The 22,169-nt window shown below is 35.0% G+C and overlaps 3 protein-coding genes across 3 annotated transcripts; all 3 read left to right on the forward strand.

Annotated features, from left to right (window-relative positions):
- The first annotated feature begins 677 nt into the window (after nucleotides 1-677).
- LOC141614519 (mitochondrial fission protein ELM1-like) lies at nucleotides 678-7,019 on the forward strand. The gene is made up of 10 exons (XM_074433265.1): nucleotides 678-1,068; nucleotides 2,964-3,202; nucleotides 3,838-3,934; nucleotides 4,343-4,492; nucleotides 4,645-4,771; nucleotides 5,470-5,582; nucleotides 5,663-5,726; nucleotides 5,931-6,024; nucleotides 6,103-6,211; nucleotides 6,565-7,019. Exons 1-10 carry the CDS (start codon nucleotides 886-888, stop codon nucleotides 6,664-6,666), a joined length of 1,278 nt encoding a protein of 425 aa, XP_074289366.1. The 5' UTR covers nucleotides 678-885; the 3' UTR covers nucleotides 6,667-7,019.
- A 69-nt stretch (nucleotides 7,020-7,088) lies between these two features.
- LOC141618873 (casparian strip membrane protein 2-like) lies at nucleotides 7,089-8,854 on the forward strand. Its single transcript, XM_074435956.1, has 3 exons — nucleotides 7,089-8,111; nucleotides 8,277-8,400; nucleotides 8,507-8,854. Exons 1-3 carry the CDS (start codon nucleotides 7,831-7,833, stop codon nucleotides 8,723-8,725), a joined length of 624 nt encoding a protein of 207 aa, XP_074292057.1. The 5' UTR covers nucleotides 7,089-7,830; the 3' UTR covers nucleotides 8,726-8,854.
- Nucleotides 8,855-18,065: 9,211 nt separating this feature from the next.
- LOC141614511 (cytochrome c oxidase assembly protein COX11, mitochondrial-like) lies at nucleotides 18,066-21,924 on the forward strand. The gene is made up of 8 exons (XM_074433258.1): nucleotides 18,066-18,244; nucleotides 19,365-19,493; nucleotides 19,577-19,910; nucleotides 20,214-20,266; nucleotides 20,393-20,465; nucleotides 20,552-20,656; nucleotides 21,150-21,230; nucleotides 21,331-21,924. Exons 2-8 carry the CDS (start codon nucleotides 19,417-19,419, stop codon nucleotides 21,460-21,462), a joined length of 855 nt encoding a protein of 284 aa, XP_074289359.1. The 5' UTR covers nucleotides 18,066-18,244; nucleotides 19,365-19,416; the 3' UTR covers nucleotides 21,463-21,924.
- The last annotated feature ends 245 nt before the right edge of the window (nucleotides 21,925-22,169 follow it).

Genomic DNA, 22,169 nt, shown 5'->3' on the forward strand with positions numbered 1-22,169 from the left:
ATGGACTCGATGACAGGGAATAAAGAACAACTTCTATTTCGGGCGCAAAGTGCTTTTACTGCTACAACTATGGCGCTTCTTCGCTTTATGATTAGAGCTACTTCCTTTTCTCAGCAACCGGTTTCCTTTTACATTTCTTCTCGAAAGTTATCTTCCGTTCTGGCATCACGCATGCCAGTACCAATATCTATGCGTAATTCGCTGCGTGAAATACGCGATTTACTTGCTAGGTTTCCTTTCTGGTCTGTAAGTTTAGCCACTGGTTAGTTGTGTCTTTCCTTTTGTAACCCGGTTATTTAGTTTTTATATAAGAAGTATATTTTTATTTTTATTTTTTTTTTTTTTTTTTTTTTTTTTTTTTTTTTTTTGACGAGGAGGTTGGATCCTCCCGGACACAGTGACCCCACCTGCTGGCGCCTGTCCACGTGAGTTTTTCCATGGGATTATTCCCTCTCCAGGCGTGGTCCCGGGAAAGTGTTCATCTAGGGAATCGAACCCAGGACCTCGCAATTCCTCCTTAGGAGGCTTTGAGGTTACCCTGTAATTCCACTAGACTCACACATCTTGGGTAAGAAGTATATTGTTGTCAAAAAAAAAAAAGTTCAACTTTTTATCTATTTATTTAATTTTCAACTTCGTGGCCAAAATTATAAACTGTCAAAAATTTACTCCATGTCACAAATAGCCGCTTTTAGGCAGTTTCGCATATCGTCTCGTGTCTCTCTCTCTCCCTTCCTCTCCAAGTCACCCCCTTCTACCACTTCCCAAAAATCCCCAATTCAATTTCATCAATCAAACCCTAAATCAAAATTAGGGTTTTGATTCTTCAAAAATTACTCAACCGATCAAAATTCTCAGAAATTATTTGACTTAATTATCATTAAAATGAGACCAATTAAGCTTCCAGAACCTCCTAGTAGTCCACGTGGCATGCCGGAAATCTTCGAAGGTGGTATCTATGGTGTAATTAGGCGTGCTGTTATTATTGGTAATGGTTTTCCAGGTGCTGAAAATCAGTGTATTGGGTTGGTTCGTGCACTTGGTCTCTCAGATAAACACTTGTTCTATGTAATTTTCTTAACTTTATACTTCTAATTTAGGGTTTTTAGTTATGTTTAATTTGTGTTATCTGATGTTAATGTTTAGTTTTGATGTTAGAAAGTGTAAAGTTTTGATTATTAGGTAAATGTTTGATGGGTTTAGACTTATAGGTTTTGGATAGGTGGCCATTTTGTAGATTGTTTAGTTTTGCACAATTTACATGAAGAATCTAGTGTTACCATTTAATTTAGGGTTTTTAGTTTATGTTATTGGTATTAATGTTTAGTTTTGATGCGTGCAAGAACTGCAAGTGTAAAGTTTTGATGTTTTTCAATGATTTCGATTACTAGGGCGATTTGAAGCAGTGAATGTTGGATGGGTTTTAGGTTTTTAGTTGGTGGGCAATCTTAAATTGTTCAATTTTTGCACAATTGATGATATGAATGATCTAGTGTAAAGTGTCGATCATTTTTCGCTGGGTTAAATTGGTTTAGGATGATCTGGAGGTGCATGTTTGATTAATTTTAGGTTTTTAGTAGATGGGTATTTTGTAGATTGGTTAGTTTTGCAGAATTGGCAAGAAGAATGTCGTGTTATTATTAAGTTTTGTGGTTGGGCACCTTTTTATTCGAGTAGTGATTTATTGGAGCTTGGTTGTTTGGGAAGCGCTTGTTGAAAATTGTTGATCTAGTATTCTAGTGAGAACGATGAACGCCGTGTTTGCTGGTTCTTCATTCTTTGGGAATGAACTGGGATTTTAGCTACATACCCTTCGACGAGGAAGCACTTTCGAGTGTCAAGCTGACAAGTGAACACAATAACTATTGTGTCATAGGATTGTCAATGATTCCGAACTTGATCATTTAATGTTGAGCTATCTGTTAGTTGAAATGTTTATTGAATCTAGAGTCTGAGATTTGTTGTGTCATAGGGTTGTCGATGACTTCAAATTGTAAGATTCAATTTGATTGCTATGAGGGGGTTAGAGGGTAAAGACAGGTGTCATGTATCTGCCTAACAATAAATGAAGAATTCAAGATGGTAGTTCCACATTTTTGAAGATTTGGCAGTTGCAGAATTCAAAGCATTTGTATTTTAGACTCGTGTGGTGAGTTTGTGAAAGGTATGCATGGATGACTCAGGCAGGATGAGTGATTTGATAGTGTGCTTGGTACAGTTTTCTATTTTGTAGTTTTGCTAATTCATCTAGGATGTTGGTAAAGGATAGGTCATCTAAATGGTTTACTTCAAATTTTTGTTCAGCCTGTCGCTTTCCGCTTTTAGTTAGAGGATGACTGATCCGGTTCACGAGATGTCTAGATATGTTGTGCAACCCAGCTTACCAGGTCTAAAACTGTGAATGTTATTCTCGTCTCCTTAAAGCTGTCCTTTATCTATATGCTCCTTGTTGTGGTAATGCTCTGATGTGGCTGTATATGATTCATTTATATCCCTTATTCAGAACAAAAGTTAGTTAGAATGTATGCTTGCCTTAAGTTCGATATTAAGCTTAAGTCAAATTAAAAAAGCCATTTGTTACGGATGTCATTAGACAGCTAGGGATTTATCGTGCAATACCAGGTTGGGTTAGCGCAGCTGGTTAAAACATGACATAGTGATTCATGGTTCTCAAGTATGAGAATAATTGTGTCTTGGGCTATGTGATCCTGAGTCAGAGCCTGTTACCTTGTTTGTGTGATTTGTAGGCTATACTGGCTATTGTGCATGCGTGGGGGTGTACGCTTTGCGCACATTAGATAGCGGTTGCCGGTTCCTGACGTCATCCAAAAACAATACGCTATAATTCAGCGCAATTGTGTAGTTCTTTGTTTTATTAGTTTTTCTTTTCTGGTTCTTGTCTTGCAGGTGCCATGGTAATGTTCTTGTTAGTGTACTCAGTCTCTTATGTCTTGGTTATGCAGCGTGTTACTAGGCCTGCAGGAGGAATTAATGAATGGCTTCACTGGCTACCTGTTTCTCTTCACAAGAAGTTGGATTGTATTATAAGACAGATTTGTGTTTATTCACATTTCATGCTATCGTCACAACGTAATAAAATTGGTTATATGCCTTTGGCTAATTCTAGCAGTGTTGGTTTGTCATCTATCTTGGATGCTGACGCGAAGCAGATTGTAAGCATGGCGCAAACGACTTTTGAAAAGTACATTCTTGTTCCTTTTGTTACTTATAAGATCGGTCTCCATTTTTTTTTTCTTTCTCCTACTGCCTGCTGAACTTTGAACATTATAAGCATTCATATCTGAAGGAGATGATTGTGAAGGAGATGGTTTTCAAACTGTAGATGAGTAGGAATTTCTTATCTGTATACAGTCTTTGTCCAGGTGAATACTATGTCGTTACATGTTAACGACTTTAGCCTAAAACCTATGATATGTGTGGTACTTCATTAGTTAATTTTCTACTGTACTCTTCCTATGTTAGCCTAATTTTAAGTAATTGAGTGAAAAACTTGAAACTCCTGGTAGAAGTAACTTTCAGACACCCTGTTATCATGCCTGTATGCGTACGTTAACTACATAAGCTTTATAGTAAGCCAAATAACTTAACTCAAAGAATGCATTTGACTGAAGTGAAAACAGAGTGCACTGGTGTTAAGTATAGGACAGTTAAAAGTTCGGTACTCTGCTTGAAGGGGAGATGGGAAGCCGTATGCTTGATCCCATCAATACTGAGACACTTATAGTTACTTAATGTGCTAGATTGTACAGTTTTATTGCCTTTATGTACCATCCGTATTGGGTTCGGTGCCTGAAATATCGAAACTCATTTTTGTAGGGATGGCCCTTTATTGGTCATAGCATCCGGAAGGGATACTATATCAATTGCCAGCTCAATTAGGCGTTTGGCATCAGATTATGTGTTTGTAATTCAGGTATGGTGCTGTTTTTGTTTTCCTGTATCGCTCCCTACTTTTGTGACTTTTAGCCTCTCATATGGTTCTGTCCCTAGAAATAGACTGAGACTAGTGATGGGCATCATTAAACTCTTAGTGAATAAGGATCCATGGACCAAATATAGTGTCTTGTAGGGTGAAATGTCATGATTATTAGTATTTTGACCTCGTTGAAGTTTGATTGAACTTTCGCAGTATATTCAGTTGTTCTCCTTGATCCTTGTTTTTTGCGTTTTTTTTTACTCAAGAAGAGTTATCAAATTGAATCCTGGTTTATAAAACGAGCATGGTCAATTGATTTGACTAGGGGTAGATCATTAAGCTGGCTATCTTAGTTTAACTATGAACTAAAGATTCATCTTACTCTATGCTCTCATGAGGTTTCAGATTCAGCATCCACGAAGGCAATTAGATAGATTTGACATGGTCATTACTCCAAAGCATGATTACTATCCTCTAACTCCTCAAGCGCAAGCGCAGATTCCTCGGTTTCTCCGACCATGGATCACTCCACGCGAGCCACCTGGTAGCAATGTGGTACGTCCCTAATCCTGAAATTTCATCCCGTTTTGCGTATTTTGTTTTTGCTGGCATGTTTTTTAGTTAATGTAGTGAATGTTGGTTGTGTAACTTGTGTCTTTCCATTCTCAGTTTCTCAGCTTCCACTGATTACTGATTCTTGCTTTCAGGTTCTCACTGTAGGAGCTTTGCATCAAGTCGATTCCTCAGCTCTCCGGAGCGCTGCGAAAACTTGGCATGATGAGTTTGCGGCACTTGCAAAGCCATTACTGGTGGTTAACATTGGGGGACCAACAAGTAATTCTTTTGTGCTTGTTTGTATTAGTTTATTAGATATAGCTTTAGAAAGCATGTTTATATGTTATGTAAACCAGATGGAATCTAGAACAACTAAACCTTTTCACTTCAGTTGGCCAGAGGTATCTGACTAGAACAAGCCATTTTATACAAGATCATCAAAATCAGCGCACCTTTAGTTTCACCAACTTTAGTGTAAAAAAGCTGATGGTTCTTTACTTATTCCTCATCCTCATTGAGCTACTATTTTGTGTTATATGTGTGAGTCTTACAATATCCATGGATAAAAATATGCATTGTGCATACAACACAGCTATATCAAGACAATATATGGTGGCCAAAGAACGTCGAAGGTGTTTTTGTTTTTCATTTACTGTCAATCTAACAAAATTCCTAAATTTCAGATATTTCCTCTCTTTATAGTAAACTCAAAATTGTTAGGAAAGCTCATGGATAGAAAATCGGAGATAGTGATGAGGGTTTCTTACCTAAATTCAGTTCTTGAATGTTTGTGTTCTCCCCTTTTCTCTCCGTATTTTTTTCCCTTCCCAGCCACTGTAGGGTTAGAACTAACTACTGAGGTGTGTAGGGTCGGAAGGGGTGAAAAAAGGTTGTTTTACCTACTCTTTTATCCTGTCTGAATGTTTCCGCTTCCCATAGTTGGCAGATTAAACTCTTACCATGAACTCTTGATATAGGACACTGCCGGTATGGTGTTGATCTCGCAAGACAGCTTATAGCCTATTTGAAGAATGCACTTTTGACCTGTGGTACCGTAAGGATATCTTTTTCAAGGAGAACCCCAGAGAAGGTATTTTGGTTCCTTACTCTCTGAGTCTCTGCCATGTGACGTAATTTACAAAAAAACTCATAATTCTTCATGTTGTGAAGGTGTTTAAGCTTATAATGAAAGAACTCTGTGATCATCCGAAAGTGTTCATCTGGAATGGAGAAGGTAACTTTTGCTTGTCTTCATCAAATTGATATTACCTTACACTGACTGGTCCATGCACGTTTGATGTTAGCCTACCCCAATTCCGTTTGGCCATTTGGGACTAGAGCCATGTCTATTTAGTACTAGTATTAGTACGGAGATCTAAAATTGACAAGATCTCAATCTGATTTAAATGTTGGTAATCCGCCTTTTTTTTTTCCACAGAGCCAAATCCACATCTGGGGCATCTAGCGTGGGCTGATGCTTTTGTCATTACAGCTGACTCGGTCAGCATGCTGAGCGAGGCTTGCAGCACCGGGTATGTTCTTGACGACTGTGACACTAGTTTTACCTATCAATATCTTCAAATAAGCTGAAAAGATTTGTATATCTACAGGAAGCCTGTTTACGTCGTAGGAGCTGAGCGTTGTAAATGGAAGTTCGCAGACTTCCACAATACTCTCAAGGAACGAGGCCTTGTTCGTCCGTTTACTGGTTCTGAGGATGTAAGTTGGTCGTTGTTATTCTTGATTTCTTGGGAGTATAATTTACTTTATGGCCTCACTGTCCAAAAGCCTTTGCCCGAGTGTTGAACCTTTATTGCTTCTCCCTTTGTTTCAATATTAGTTGGTTTGATACTAGTGGCTACGCCGGAAAAATTAGTATGTGGGATCGTAAATGCTAAATTCTAGAACATTTTTTCCTAATTACCGAGGTTTTTTACGACAAGATCTTAACATCTGGTAGCTCAAAAATTCTACATTACTAAACAAGTATCAATTGTTTGCCAAATTTGGTCAACCAATCCTTCCTTATAATATGATTTCTAATGAACCATTCATTATCTTCAAAATTGCAGTTATCAGAAAGCTGGAGCTATCCTCCCCTTAATGACACCGCAGAAGCTGTGAATAAGATTCATCAGGCACTCGCTGTACGAGGCTGGACTTTGCGACCATAAAGTAGTCCTCGACCTTGATATCTCTTCCAAACCTTCAGAAGTTGATACATTCTTTTTGTCCATTGGTTGGTATGTTCTTGTTGAATGATAAATGTCGTCGAAGTCCACGGCTTGTAAAATACATGAGTGAGGGTGCATATATTTAGTCATACAGCTGAAGTTGCCCGGCTTGGGGTCGACATGCTGTCGGCTTCAGTTTTACCACAATTTGTATACACACTGATTTGATCCCAGGAAGTGCTAAAATTTTTGTAATACTGCAGACACAGCTGAAAGTCTCTTGTCTGGAGTTGAATACATATGAAAAACAAGCATGGTTTCTTATGATATACTCAGCCACTTTTTCTATGAAATAATTTTTTTTTTTTTTATTTTTTTTTTTATTTTTTTTTAGTAGTAGGTAAGAAAACTAGTTTGATCCTCTAGGTAGGACCAACCTATCTCATCCTTTCAAATGAGGGAGGTAAGTTGAAGCCACCGGCTATCAAACCACTTTCGAGTTGGACATGAATGTCCAATAGGAGCCATGAAGTCCGCAACTTTGTTGGCTTCACGAAAGCAATGTTTAATTATCACTTCATCGAAAAAATGAAGGTTTAATTTCACATTCTTGAGAATACTAGAAATTTCCCAAGGAATTTGCTTAATAACACATAAATTATCACCCTCCATAATTAACTTTGAGATTCCTAAGTTTTCTATGAAATAATTAGTTATTAAAGACGGAATAATATAATTTTGACAAGGTTTTAATTTTTGACGGGAAATAGTTAGACACGAGGTTTTGACATTACGCTCTCTTTTCGCAGATCTCAAATCGGAATTGTCGTACGAAAAAAAATTGGGTCAGTAAGATGTCGGAAACGCTAAATATACGCGATCACGTAAATACTTGGAAAAATAATAATTTTTTGTATATGAATTAAAATAGTATTGCTCAAAGCAGTTTGGATGAGTGACATTGGAGTAAGTCTAAGTAACCACTTGTGTTTAGTTCATCTGCTGCACTATCACCTACCTTACCAAGCATGAAACAGCAACTATATATTCTGCAATCAAACTAATCTAAGCCATCTCACAACTACTCTTCATCCTAACAGTACTGCTGCATTCTACACTTATTATATTATTATTATATCAGTAGCTAAAGAAAGCTAGGCGAGAATGTCGAACAATGAATCAGCCACCGTGAGAATCCATGATGCACAGACCGAGCCAAGAGGCAACAAAGGATTTACAGCCATGAAAACAGCTTACTTGGGTGGAGGTAGCGGTGGAGGAGCGTTGGGCAGAGGCCTTGCGATTTTGGATTTCATTTTAAGACTTGCTGCTATAATCGCTGCTCTAGCTGCTACCATTACGATGGGAACTACTAATCAAACGCTGAATTTCTTCACCCAGTTCTTCCAGTTTCGAGCTAGATACTATGATCTTCCTGCTTTCTCGTAAGTGCACAGTCAGTAGTTAACATTGCTGATACCTGTAACCTGTGACTCTAACTAGCATTCTGTTTTTTTGCCAATTTATGATGCATTTGCAGACTGCGTAAATGTTATGACTATGTTATCGATAATTTCAATGATATTAATAATGTCAACTGAAAACTGCAGGTTTTTTGTTGCTGCAAATGCGGTAGCAAGTGCATACCTAGTACTCTCTTTGCCATTTTCTGTTATCAGCATAGTGAGACCGCAAGCCACCGGAGTGAAATTCCTCCTCATCGCCCTTGACACGGTAAAAAACCGTATCATTTTATTTTCAAGTACAGAATTTCAACTGTACCAGTCTCGTGGAAATACTGCATATTGTCACAGGATCATTAACCAGTAGTTTGTTTCAGGTGGTATTAGCATTGACAATGGCAGGAGCAGGAGCAGCAGCCGCCATAGTATATCTTGCTCACCAGGGAAACAACAAGACAAATTGGGTAGCCATCTGCCAGCAATTCGGGAGTTTCTGTCAGCGAGTTAGCGGGGCAGTTGTTGCATCCTTCATTGCCGCTTTCATTTTTATGATTCTCGTCATTCTATCAGCTGCTTCCCTTAAAAGGAGAAACTGATCGAGTAATCAAATTATTGTCAATTTTCATTACCTGTTATTGTTTGTTACTATTCTCGTCATTTGTCCAAAGACATTGCATGTAATATGATTTTTCCGTGTAACATGTAGCTACCTACTAGGTTGAAAGCCCGTGAGTTTCTGTAAATTTAAAAAATTATCCGTTTATAATTCCCAAGTATGAGTTTGTGATATTGTGTTATGCTATTAGGAAAATAGTATTACTAGAATTAGGAAATTAGATCTTTAGTAATATTGTATCTCGCGGTTTAGGTAACTGCAACAGTTTTCCTTACCCTATAAATATGGGTCTCTTATTAGTCATCAAGTGATGATAATGATGCCAGAAAGAAAGTTCAGTTACACAATATCGGTACTGTCTTTCGTCCTAGGTGCACTTTCCAGCACCTTTAGAAAGCTTTCAACATTGTCAGCTCTTTCGGCTGTCATTTTTACGATTCTCGTCATTTGTACAAACTCCTGTATTTCCATCCTTAGTTTTACTCACTTTATAGTGCATGTGCCTTGTGAATTTCGGATTTTAAAGTCAATACTTTCTTCTGTTTTGATGTGCAACACTCGCATGTTTTTTTGGTATTGACCAGGAGTATCCTCTATCGAGAGTTGGACAATCTCCTTCGGGGTACCTGAAGGCAATTTAATGCACAAATACTATCCTACAGCCGGTTGTATAGTAGCATTGTACAACCGCCTCAAAGTTGTTGAGCTCTTACACAAAGTTGTTGAGCTATTTTACAAGTTACAAAGTTATTGACCTTAATCATTATTCTGTTAAGCTCGATAATTTTTTTAGTATAGCTCGATAACTTTATAATAAAGCTCAACTACATTAAATAAGTTGTATATACAACCAGTTGTATAATACATTAACTGAATTTAATGGGTAGAGCTCTCCCAAGTTTGGCCTTTTAATTCGCAAAAGTCAGGAATCGAATCGTGACTACTTGTTTAAGAAATAGAGCCCTTATCACTCATACTCTAGGTAGCACCAAAACGGACACGGACACGTGACACGACATCCCATGAAATTTAGGACACGAGACACGTTATATAAATTTAATAAAATATACTCCCTCCAATCCAATCCAAATTACCCACTCACTTTTTAAAGTCAACATTGTTAAATTTTGACATCTATTATATTTAATCATAATTTTAAAATTAATACATAAAATTGACATATTTATGTTTGTTATATAAAGAGGTTTCGGGAAATTATATTTTTGACACAAAAATATTATATACTCCCTCCTAGTCTGAGTGTTGGTTCCCTTTCTTTTGGGCATCAAAATTAAGGAAATGAATTTGGACCACACAAAACACCCTACCCCACATGGAATTGAATTTAAACCACACAAAACTTACCAAAAAAGGAAAGAGGAACCAACACCCGACTAGCATAGAAATAGAAAGAGGAACCAATACTCAGACTAGGAGGGAATATAAATGAAGAAAAACGTGGTCAAAGTGTCGTCTCGTAGACCGTAAAAAGTCAAATGAGTAGTTTGGATTGGATTGGAGGGAGTATATTTTATAGTTATAAACATTCGATTTTATTTTTATAAAAGTATTATATATTAAATTTAAATAAGTAAAGGTGAAACGTGTCCATGATTATAACTCATTTTCATTTCCCATCAAAACCCATCTTCTAATCAAGCTATTTCAACCGCTCATTTTCCGTCTAAAGAACATCATTCACCCCAAATGATGTCCAAAAGTTATGGACACGCGTCGGACACGTGCCCAAATAAATGTTGAAAGTTAGACACGGCTTTATAGGCGTCCGACACGTTTCAACGTGTGTCCGAGGAATGTCGGTGTTCAACACGGTGTCAAACAAAGGAAGCCTGATTAAGAGAAGTGTCTGTGCTACCTAGCTCATACTAGCCAACTTTGGTTTCAACACTCAACGTGACATTTATCGAGGTCAACTCTCTCTTCACAAAAACACATGAACGTTTAAAATTCCACTAGTTGTTGTATCACGCGCTTCGCGCATGATACCCCAAGATATTATTACTCGCGAATTGTTTGCCAAGTGGTTAATTCTAACTTGTTCAAATTTTGTTATTTTGTAACAACAAAATAATTTGAACTTAGTAATAAACATTGTCCAAATTTTGTAACGGCAAAAATAGTTTGCAAATTAGTAGTTATTAGGTAACACCATTAAGTATTTTAAAACTAATAGAATGTCGAATCGTAATAGGAAAAAAAATCAATTGATGCAAATTGAATACTTGGTTATAATTGTAAGTTTGAAGCGAGTACTTAGTTGTTCAAACATAATTATGGAGACCTACAGTTTTCGAGTGCTCTCTCACGACTCTTCGACTATGTTATCATCTTATCTTCTTGCCTAAGCTTTGGCTATCTATCCCTTGATGGACCCTTCAACTTATTGTTTAGACTGCCGAAGTAGAAGACACGTACATATCACACCATTTATTTCCAAGTAGGTATAATCGTTCCAGTGAAAAGAATTTTAATTTAACTACTTGCATCTCTCTAGAATCGGCTCTAGCACGGTGTTCTCCAAACAGCCTTAAGCTCAAAAGGTCTATCAATCTGATGTTCCACTTTCTAGTTTTTAACAGATGACGAAATCTAAACAGGAGGTATGAGATGACAGATGAGATAAACCAATAGCTCTTCTTCCATACTAAAAAGCTGAAAATATCACATACATACAGACTAAAATTCAATTATAAGTTTAGGCTGTAAATGAATAAATGACGTCAGTATCCAACTCTATTTGTTTATTCCATAAACACATGTCAAATAGAATAAAAAAGGTTTCTAAAAAGAAAAAGTTGTTTTCAATCTATACCCTTCATAACTGCCCAGGCTCCGGAATCCTAGATGATAGAAGTAAAAGCACATGTTCATCCATCAGAAAAGATTGTCATTACCAAAAGTATCGCTAATTTGCTTCATTTGGAATTGTTGCATTTGTAAACTTGGTGAATGCCACTACAACAAATAAGGTAATTGGCGACCATATAAGGCGACTGAGAACAGTCGCCATTAAGAATAAAGCGACTAAGGCCCGTCGCTCGCACTTCGTAGCTAGGTTTAGTCGCTTTTGGCAACAGGACTTCGTCGCCAATTTTGGCGACGGAATTTTTTAAAGCGGGCGACAGAAACTCGTCGCCAAAATTGGCGACTATTTTTGGTAGCCACATTAGCGACTGTCAGTGGTCGCCATAGTTAAGCCACGTCACCTCCAAATACTGGGCATTTGGCGACGGATTTTGGTCGCCATTTAGTTAGCAAAACTTGGTAGTTTACAGTTACATGTACAATATAGAAACTTGGAAGTCAAAAAAAGACAAATGAAAAGGAGTCAGCAATGGCGGTAGTTTACCAGTAACGCCCACCCCAAAGAGAGAACCTAATTCACTATCATTGGACTTCTGAACGCCCCGGTTTTTTACGCCTTCACCTTCGATAACATAAGCATATTCAGCATCAACCTCCGCTTCAACTTACTCCTCCTTGCTTGTACTCAACTTACGAACCCCACCTGCAAACAAAACCCCCCAAAATCCATCGAATTAATCAAATTAGGACTCAAAAAAACCCTAAAAACAGGGAATAATGAACTGAGAGACAAACCTCTGGGAAAATCGATATCTTTGTCGAATTAAATAAGGGTTCGATTGATTTACGTGGGATCGAGCAAATTAGGGTTTGCGAAATTACTTGTTTGTATGCTCAAAATAACATACCCATAATGAATTGAGTCTATTCAGAAGGATTATTTAACGCAAAACAAAACTGGGATTGATCGCGATGAATTGTCATTGTTGAGTAAAGAGGAAAGGCGGAGGTCCTCTCAAAAAAAAAAAAAAAAAAAAAAGGAAAGGCGGAGGTGTGGGTTTGGGTTAGGAAAGAGAAAAGAAAGGGGATGGGGACAGACCGACAAACTACAAAGAGAAGCTAACATGATAATGTGAGGAGAAGGCCCAACTCCTAAATAAAGTCGAAAAAAAGGCCCAAGAGCTCTACACCAAACGCAGCCATGGAAGTCGTTTTGAGCTGAAATGATGTGCACAATTACTGTTCATTTGAACAGTATACACCCTTGTTCACTTTTATGTGAAGGTGTAAAGATATGTATAGGAAGGAAATAGATTCGTCTTGTTTAGTACTACTTCATAAACATTCGTAAATTTTTGGCAACATTTGCGGCTACCAAAATACTCCGTAATTTATTGAGAAAGATAGATTTACGTCAATTTACCGATTATTGATATACACAAATGGTAGAATAACATGATACTATTACACTGTAAAACCGCAAAAGTGGCAATTTGCCTCATTAACTTTGTTCAATGATGAAATCAGGCCCTTTGAATCTTCATTGTTTGATTTCTCATGAAATTCTACCAAAATTCATTATATAATCTAATTACTCAATTACAAAATTTAATTTTTATAACCTTACAACTTTTATACAATCTATATCTATATATATATATAAAAGAGAGTTTTTTCGAGCGATTCTAGAGCGTCCACATCATCAAAAATTAATTTAGGAAAGTATCATAAATAATATTTTTAATATAAAAAAATTAAGTGGGGAATCTTTTAATTATTACTATAATATATATTTCCTAAAATTATATTTAAGTGATGTTTCTAAGTTTTATATAAAAACTTTTACATTTCATTTGGCAAAAAAAATATCGTTAAAAAAATTATGAAAATAATATAATTAGATTCGTGATTAAAAATGCTATCATTAGAGTATAAATTTCATATTATTTGCACATATTAAAGATGGTGTATTTAGCTTCTTTATATGTTATATTTCACACATTGAAATTGTCCCACATCGAAAGATTAGCATAAGATGGGTGATCATATGATTATAAATAGGAGGCATCTTTGGAACCTATGTACCAACCCAAAATCTATTGAGTCTCTTAAGTACTGTCTTGGAGAGCTCTTAAGAGTTTATAATTTATATGTTATATTCAAGTGATGTTTATAATCTTTATAGAAAAACTTATACATCTCATTTGACAAAAAAAATATAATAAAAAAAATTATGAAAATTATATAATTAAATTCGTGGTAAAGAAAATGTTATCATTAGAGTATAAGTTTCAATACATTTGCACATAATTTAATTATGATAAAAAAATAAAAAAAACATACGAATATTAATAAATAGTATAGTATTTGCTCATTATTATTAAACTGGGTTGGATGTCGAATTAGTTGCGAAAAAGATGGTGTATTTCTAAATATGTGATTTGTCCCGCATTGAAAAATAGTGTAGTTGTGGTAAATATACTAAATCTAAATAGTTGAATTGTCCGACATTATAACATTATCATGAAGTGAGGTGATCACATGATTATCCTTGGAACTTAGGTATCAACGACCAAAAATCTTTTTAATCTCTAAGTATTGTCTTAAAGAGCTCTTATAAGACTTTGTTTAACGGTACGCCTTAATTACAACAATATCATACAAATATTAATCACGTAAACATTTACAAAGGCAGTTACATATTATGGAATATGGATACTATGTTAGGTCGCCTTCTTCCGGTTTGAAACATGTTCCACTCTTAGAAGCAATTAGTTGTATACCTGTGCTACACCTATTCATTTTTCTCCCCCTCCCTTAGTAATTTCATGCTTAGATATGATATATTGATATGAATGCTCAAGTGCTCAACTATGTCGAATTTTCACGAACTTGCCCTCACATTGCATCGATTTGTTTAGGTTTGCAAGGTAACAAATCAACATATAAATAGGTAAAGGAATTACCCGACTTTATTAAATTAGGGCCTTAGGGGTTTATGGCCATAAAACTCGCACTATGGGCGATGCATGTTAGCATGTACACCAAACCTCTCGACCTCGCTAAAAACTATAAGAGGTTGCTTTCAAAGGATCAAATTAATAGATAGTATAGTATTTTTTTATTATTAAATTGGGTTCAATGTCAAAATAGGTGCAAAAAAGATGGTGTATTTCTTCGTATGTTATTTGTCCCACATTGAAAAATATTGTAGGTGTGGTGAATATATTACATATAAAATAGTTGAATTGTCTCACATCAGATGATTATCATAAGGTGAGGTGATCCAAAAAATTAATTTAGGAAAGTATCATAAATAATATTTTAAAAAATAAAGTGAAAAATCTTTTAATTATTATAATATTTATTTTCTATAATATATTTAAGTGATGTTTCTAATTTTTATATAAAAACTTTTACATTTTATTTAGTAAAAAAATATCGTTAAGAAAATTATGAAAATAACATAATTTGATTCGTGGTAAAAAAAGGCTATCATTAGAGTATATATTTCATATAATTTGTACATATATAAGATTGTGTATTTCTTAGTATGTTATATATCTCACATTGAAAGATAATGTAGGTGTGGTGAATATACTACATAAAAATAATAGAATTGTCCCACATTGAAAGATTAGCATAAGATGTGGTGATCATATGATTATAAATAGAAGACATCCTTGGAACTTAACTATCAATCCAACATCTTTTGAGTCTCTTAAATATTGTCCTATATAACTCTTAAGAGTTTCTATCATTATCTCCAGAACATGATATATATTTTCTATACTAAATTCAAGTGATCTTTATAATTTTTATATAAAAATCTATACATTTTATTTGACAAAAAAGTATCGTAAAAAAAATTATGAAAATTATATAATTAGATTCGTGGTAAAAAAAATGTTATCACTAGAGTATATATATGTTTCATATCATTTGCATATATTTTAATTATGATAAAAAATAGGAAAAAAAGCGTACGAATAGTGATAGATAGTATAATATTTGTTCATTATTAAATCGGGTTGGATGTAGAATTAGGTGCGAAAAATATGATATATTTCTAAGTATGTTATTTGTCCCACATTGGAAAATAATGTAAGTAGCTTTTTTACTTTGATAAATTGTAGAATTAAATCTTTATAACTTTCAAATATAGGTAATTATTATGCCTCATTACATTTGAGTAACTAAAACACATCATAATTTTTAACCATTAATCAAAATTGCACCAGAAAAGAAAATATTTTGCATTTGTTTATACATTATATTGCTCCCTCAATTACATCTTAAAAATCGTGTTAGGAAGAAAAATGTAATTTAAATCATATCATTTGTACATATTTTAATTATGACAAAAAATGAAAAAAAAAAACGTACGAATATAATAGATAGTATAGTATTTTCTCATTATTAAATCGGGTTGGATATCGAAATAGGTGCAAAAAATATGGTGTACTTTTTCGTGTGTTATTTGTCCCACATTGGAAAAATAATGTAGGTGTGGTAAAGATACTACATATAAATAGTTGAATTGTCCCACATCATAAAATTATCATAAGGTGGAGTATCCTAAAAATTAATTTAGGAAAGTATCATAAATAATATTTTTTGATGTAAAAAATAAAGTGGAGAATCTTTTAATTATTATAATATTTATTTCCTATATTATATTCAAGTGATGTTTCTAATTTTTATATAAAAACTTTTACATTTCATTTCGCAAAAAAATATCGTTAAGAAAATTATGAAAATAACATAATTTGATTCGTGGTAAAAATACTATCATTAGCGTATAGATTTCATATAATTTGTACATATATAAAATTGTGTAGTTCTTAGTATGTTATATGTCCGACATTGAAAAATAATGTAGAATTATATAAAAATAATAGAATTGTCCCACATCGAAAAATTAACATAAGATGTGGTGATCTTATGATTATAAATATGAGGCATCCTTGGAACTTAGGTATCAACCCAACATCTTTTGCGTCTCTTAAATAAGATGTTTTGACTTTTGATCATATCTAAATAAATGATTAGACATAAGATGTAAATATTAAGACCTTATAACCATTTTTTGTTACTAAGTCAATTACCCCGTTGCAACGCACGAGCATCCAAACTAGTATATAATAGTAATGGCAAGTTGTTTTTTTTTTTTTTTTTTTTTTTTTACAAGTGTTAGACAATTTATTATGAATGTAAGAATAGTTTATAAGACTTTATCATATTTTTATTTTGTTTATTATAGATGAATGTAAAATTATTTTTTAGGCGGCTACTTAATTTTATATAAATTAATAAAGTTAAAATCTGTAAAATGAATTTTTGTTGAGATTTAAATGAAAATTAATAATTAGGGTTGAATTTCACTTTTTGTTAAAGTTAATGGGGTTGATTGCTACAATTGAAAATTAAGGGGTCTAATTTCACCATTAATCAATGTTAAGGAGGCAAATTGCCACTTTCGCGAACTGTAAAACTGTTGTATTATTCATTTACTAGTTTAGATCCCGTGCAACACATGCACGGTAAGTTTAATATTTTCATAAAATTACTTATATAATATTGGTGCCTTATAATTGTTTACATTTTTCATTATTGTATTTTGCTTTGATAAATAAAATTGGAACTGAAAATTAGTTAAGAGAATTGAGTAATGAGTTGAAATATGTTTTAATAAAAATATTTTTATAGCATAAAGCTATTGAGTATCAATTTATAATTTTTTTTTTCAATTTTTGTTGCATGAAACTAATGACAACGATTTAGAGTTTTTTTATACAAAGTATGGGTTGAACTCATAATCTAATAATAACATCAGTAAAAGATTTAGTAATTTACAGTTTATATCAATTTTATTTTATTTTAGTTTAAATATTATAGTTTAAAGTTTAGTGAAAATATAATACTCCCTCCAATTCGCTATAATGTTCCCTATTTCCCAAAACGGATTATTCAAGTAATGTTCCCCTTTCCTTTTTTGGTAACTTTTTCTCTTATTTTATTCATTTCTCTCTCCTATAATCAAACCCCACACAACTCTTTTACTCCTATTTTATTACTTTTCTTAATGTTTTGGCCCCACAACTCCTTATTTAACTCCTATTAATTCATCTCTCTCTCCTAACACCAACCCCACATTTGTCCTTTATTATTTTATAATCAACTTTCTTTAAGTATTGTGCCATTCCCAAATGGGAACATTATGATGAATTGGAGGGAGTATAATTTGATGAAAAGATTTGTTTTAATGAAAATATAATATAATTTGATGAATTAAATTGTAATTATTAGTTTCCTTATTTAGTGAATGAATATTATTATCATTAGTTTCCTTTTTTGAGAATATGTATTTTGGCGGGAAATGATAAAGATCACCTATTCTTTTAGTTGATATATATGAAATTATCAATAAAAATGAATGCTATTATACGGAAATTGGAATATATAAAAGAACCGTCTCATATCGTAAAAATATTGACCGATAAAAAATGAACACATAAGTCCTAACGAACTATACTCGTAACTTACTCGTAACTTTGGCCCTTGTCACCGTGGCTCTCTCCTTCATCACTAACTCCATCAGCATTTCCCGAATAACCCCAAATTCCCCGCTCAACTAGTCCGATCTCTTCGCCACCGTATCGCCGCCGTTACGGTATTTCGCTTTTCTTACTCTTACTCCCGTCTTTTTCCCTATTTTGTATTCCCTCCGTCCCAGTCATTTGTTTACTTTGATTAAAATACCGCTCACAAAGAATTAATAGAAAAAAGTAATCAATTGACTGAGACGGAGAGATGAAGTATCTTTTAAATGCTTAGTTTTCGCTATTGAGTATGAATTCCAGTTAAGTGTATTGCCCGAATGATTTATTGATATTGAATGATTGTTCGTTAAATTGAAAGTATGTTATTGAGATAATTGCATATCAAACCCTAGAGCAATTCTTTCTTGTTGCCTTGAGCTTGATTTTGGGAATTTTGCGGTCTTTTTTAGGGGTTTACGCAGTGATTTTTGGGAATTTTGAATTGTGTTCAGCCTGATGATTCTTATGAATATTGGTTTATTTGATTGGAATGAAATGACTTATATTCGCGAATATAAGTTCTTAAGTTATCAATAAAATATCTTGCATTGAGCCTACGACGTTGCTTCTTAGGGGTTAGGGCTTGCTTGGGTTTGGGGGGGTGGGGGGTAATTGTTATTGCAGCAATGGAGCTCGAGAAAAGAGAAAAATGTTGGTGTGTGGTGGTAGTGGTGGGTGGAAAAGAATAGGGGAGAGTAACGGGTAGTAAATGCATTTCTTCATATCGGAGTAAAGTTGCCTCGTAGCACCATATACCACCACCGCCGCTTACCACCACTTTGTTCCATTTTCCTCTTGTTGTGAGTTCCAATACCCTGGTAAGAGTTAGTTCCCATCCAAAAGGACGCCCTTAACTGGTTTGTGCTTGTTAGGCATTTTACCGGTTGTTCTTCAAACTTTCGCATGGGCTTGGATTCAATTTTGTTGGAAATGGTGGTGTGCTATAGATAAACAAATGAATTAGACAAAGGGAGTATTTACCCACACCGAGTAAATTTTCCTCATTATGCCTTATACCACCACTTTGCTCCATGTTATTCTTGTTTTGAGCTCCATTACGTGGTAAGAGTTCATTACCACCCAAAAGAAGCCCTTAGCTTGATCGTGCTTCTTAGTCAATTTATATTTGTTCTTGATACTTTCATGTGTGTTTTGAATTTGATTTTGATGGAAATGCGTGTTGTTCTACAGATAAACGTTGCTGCTGTTTTATAATTGGCTGTGACTGGTAATTTCTTCAACTATGTCCGTGTTATCCAGAAGAATGCATATGTTGCCTCAGGTGTTGAAGAATGCATACGTTGCTGGTCATCAAACCCGGTTCGTGATTGAATGATTGTCAGCTATAGCTTTTTGATCGAGCCATTTTTTTACCTATTTATTTAGTAAGAATTTTTATCTAGGAATACATTACAAGCAGGAAGGACGGTTGGATATGATTTTAAGGGAAGATGTGGTTATAGTTCATGGCCAAGTACCAGGCAAAGTCAATTGTCTTCGTGGCCAGTTACAAGGCATAGTCAATTGTCTTCGTATACTGTTCAAAGATATAGTCCCTCATTTGAATCAAGACGCTACTATACGACCACCATTATCCAGGAGAAGAAATCACGAAAGATGCTTATATACTTGACAGCATTGGTTTTCGGCATGGTGGGAGCTTCATATGCTGCTGTCCCATTGTATAGGAGATTTTGTCAAGCTACTGGTTATGGTGGTACAGTTCAGCGCCGTGAGGTGAGGTCTTGTTGTAACTGATAATGGATTTGATACTACCACCATCCCAAATGTATTCTTCCCACTTAATTTTGGTGGTCATGGATGTCAACTTTGACCATTAATTTCTCCATATTTATGTGGATAACTGGATATACGCTGTAAACTTTGTTTGATTTGATTGGTCAAAGTCGACATCAATTGACCGTCAAAATCAAATGGGGACAATGTATATAATGAAGAATATGAGGTTTGGAGGGATCCACATTGCTTTAAAAGGTTATCCTGCCTGATTGTGTGGTCTGCCCTTCCCCCGCTTTTCAGACAGTAGAGGAAAAGATCGCTCGGCATTCGAAAGATGGCACTGTCAGCACAAGGTCTGATTTCCTTCTCAAACACACTGCATGTTTTATGAAGTTTTGGTTATATTTTTAGCAGAAATGGTTTTTTCACTTCTTCCGCTTTTATATCTTGGATAAAGCCTGACAAAAAATGTTCTGCAGAGAGATTGTTGTCCAATTTAATGCTGATGTCGCTGATGGAATGCAGTGGAAGTTTATTCCTACCCAAAGAGAGGTAGCTTTTTGTTACTGGAACAAATCTTGTAAGTGACATGCTTTTGCCACTTTGAAGCTCTTTTATTGATCTTCCAATACATGTAGGTACGGGTTAAACCAGGAGAAAGTGCTTTGGCATTTTACACAGCTGAAAATCGAAGTTCAACTCCTATTGTTGGTGTATCCACGTATAATGTTACACCCATGAAGGTAAAAGTTTCGTGCTGATGTACCACTTTTTCTTTCCTTTTTCTGGAGTTATTTAACTGAGGGCCAATTTTTACAAACTAGTGTGAAATGAGTCACCCTTGATGATGTAGTTCATTATCTTATCTTATTATATTAGATGTTGAGGCCAATGATAATGAAAAGAGTTAGTAATGTAGAAATTCGTTGTCACTTTGCTTATGTTTTGTGGCACTTTGCTGCTTGATCATGGTAGCGTTTTTGTTGTTGACTTTGTGTTTGTTAAAGAAAAGTGCCTTCACTTGAGTAACGAGAAATTTAAGACTTTTAAGTTAAATATTGGAGGATTTGGCTTCCATTTTGTAAATATGTTGTTCATGTACAGTATACAACTTCAGCAGAGTGTATGACGGCATTCTTGAATTTCTAGTTTCGATTTCTGAGAATCTGCTTTCCTTACTGTATGAGTTTCTGGTGCTAATAAATCAGAGAAATTATTAAATTGTGATTGTTACAGGCGGCCGTTTACTTCAACAAAATACAGTGCTTTTGCTTTGAGGAGCAAAGGCTTCTTCCAGGGGAGCAGGTTGACATGCCTGTAAGTAGTACCTATGTTCATCATTTTGCACGGATAGGAAAAACCGATAAACAATATGCCAGTCATGTATTAAGAATGCGGCGTTTTCAAACCTGTGTAGGTCTTCTTTTACATTGATCCTGAGTTCGAGACAGACCCTAGGATGGACGGCATCAACAATATAATCCTATCATATACATTCTTCAAGGTTTCTGAGGAGCCAAATGAAGTCGATGCCTCTAAACAAAGTTGATCTCTCGTCCCAGTGCATTCTATTATACATTCACAAATTTGATAGACTAATGAAGTAATGATTGTCCCATCCCACCCTCACCATCGCAAAGCCTTGCTTGAAATCCTCAGCTTGTCTTACCCATGAGGCTGATCTCATCTGGCCCCCAGTGTTGGAGATGATCACCTATACTCAGAGATTCTGAAGGCAGCAATAGTGACTGTAAGATTCGAAGGACGCCATCGCCATTTGCAAGGGTGTATGTGGTTCATTTTTCATACTACAGTTTAAACTTCAACGTTGTGGAGAACCTCGTCGACATAGGGGAAACCAATTGCATAGCTTGCAGTAGATCCCTTAAATTTTGAGATTTCAACATCATTTATCATGAATTTACACAGGAATAAATAATGAAGAATATGAGGTTTGGAACTACTTTTTGCTCAGTATGTGCAAGGCACTTGAAAATGTAGTTGCCTTAAATTGTGCTTTGTCATTTTATTGGTACACAAATTCTCATTTGTGACGGGAATATCCGTCGTAAACTTGCGACGGGTCAAATACTACCACATGGGTAGATAAGACAAAAGCAGAGTGCATAGGGAGTAGTAATCTGTTTTATCTTATCTACCCACATGAGTAATACTTTACCCGTCGCAAGCTTGTGAAAGGCGGGATATGCGCGTCACAAGGGAGACTTGTTCATGAGGTCGAGTTGTTTCTAAGTT

Source organism: Silene latifolia, chromosome 1, assembly GCF_048544455.1.
Source record: "Silene latifolia isolate original U9 population chromosome 1, ASM4854445v1, whole genome shotgun sequence".
NCBI lineage: Eukaryota > Viridiplantae > Streptophyta > Magnoliopsida > Caryophyllales > Caryophyllaceae > Silene > Silene latifolia.

Excerpts from the sequence above, each read along its gene's own strand:
- LOC141618873 (XM_074435956.1), top strand. The coding sequence starts at position 7,831 with ATGTCGAACAATGAATCAGCCACCGTGAGAATCCATGATGCACAGACC. Across the intron at positions 8,112-8,276 it reads TATGATCTTCCTGCTTTCTC|GTTTTTTGTTGCTGCAAATG; the intron begins GTAAGTGCACAG and ends TGAAAACTGCAG. Across the intron at positions 8,401-8,506 it reads TCCTCATCGCCCTTGACACG|GTGGTATTAGCATTGACAAT; the intron begins GTAAAAAACCGT and ends AGTTTGTTTCAG.
- LOC141614511 (XM_074433258.1), top strand. The coding sequence starts at position 19,417 with ATGTCCGTGTTATCCAGAAGAATGCATATGTTGCCTCAGGTGTTGAAG. Across the intron at positions 19,911-20,213 it reads GTACAGTTCAGCGCCGTGAG|ACAGTAGAGGAAAAGATCGC; the intron begins GTGAGGTCTTGT and ends CCCGCTTTTCAG. Across the intron at positions 20,267-20,392 it reads GATGGCACTGTCAGCACAAG|AGAGATTGTTGTCCAATTTA; the intron begins GTCTGATTTCCT and ends AATGTTCTGCAG.
- LOC141614519 (XM_074433265.1), top strand. The coding sequence starts at position 886 with ATGAGACCAATTAAGCTTCCAGAACCTCCTAGTAGTCCACGTGGCATG. Across the intron at positions 1,069-2,963 it reads CAGATAAACACTTGTTCTAT|CGTGTTACTAGGCCTGCAGG; the intron begins GTAATTTTCTTA and ends TTGGTTATGCAG. Across the intron at positions 5,727-5,930 it reads GTTCATCTGGAATGGAGAAG|AGCCAAATCCACATCTGGGG; the intron begins GTAACTTTTGCT and ends TTTTTTCCACAG.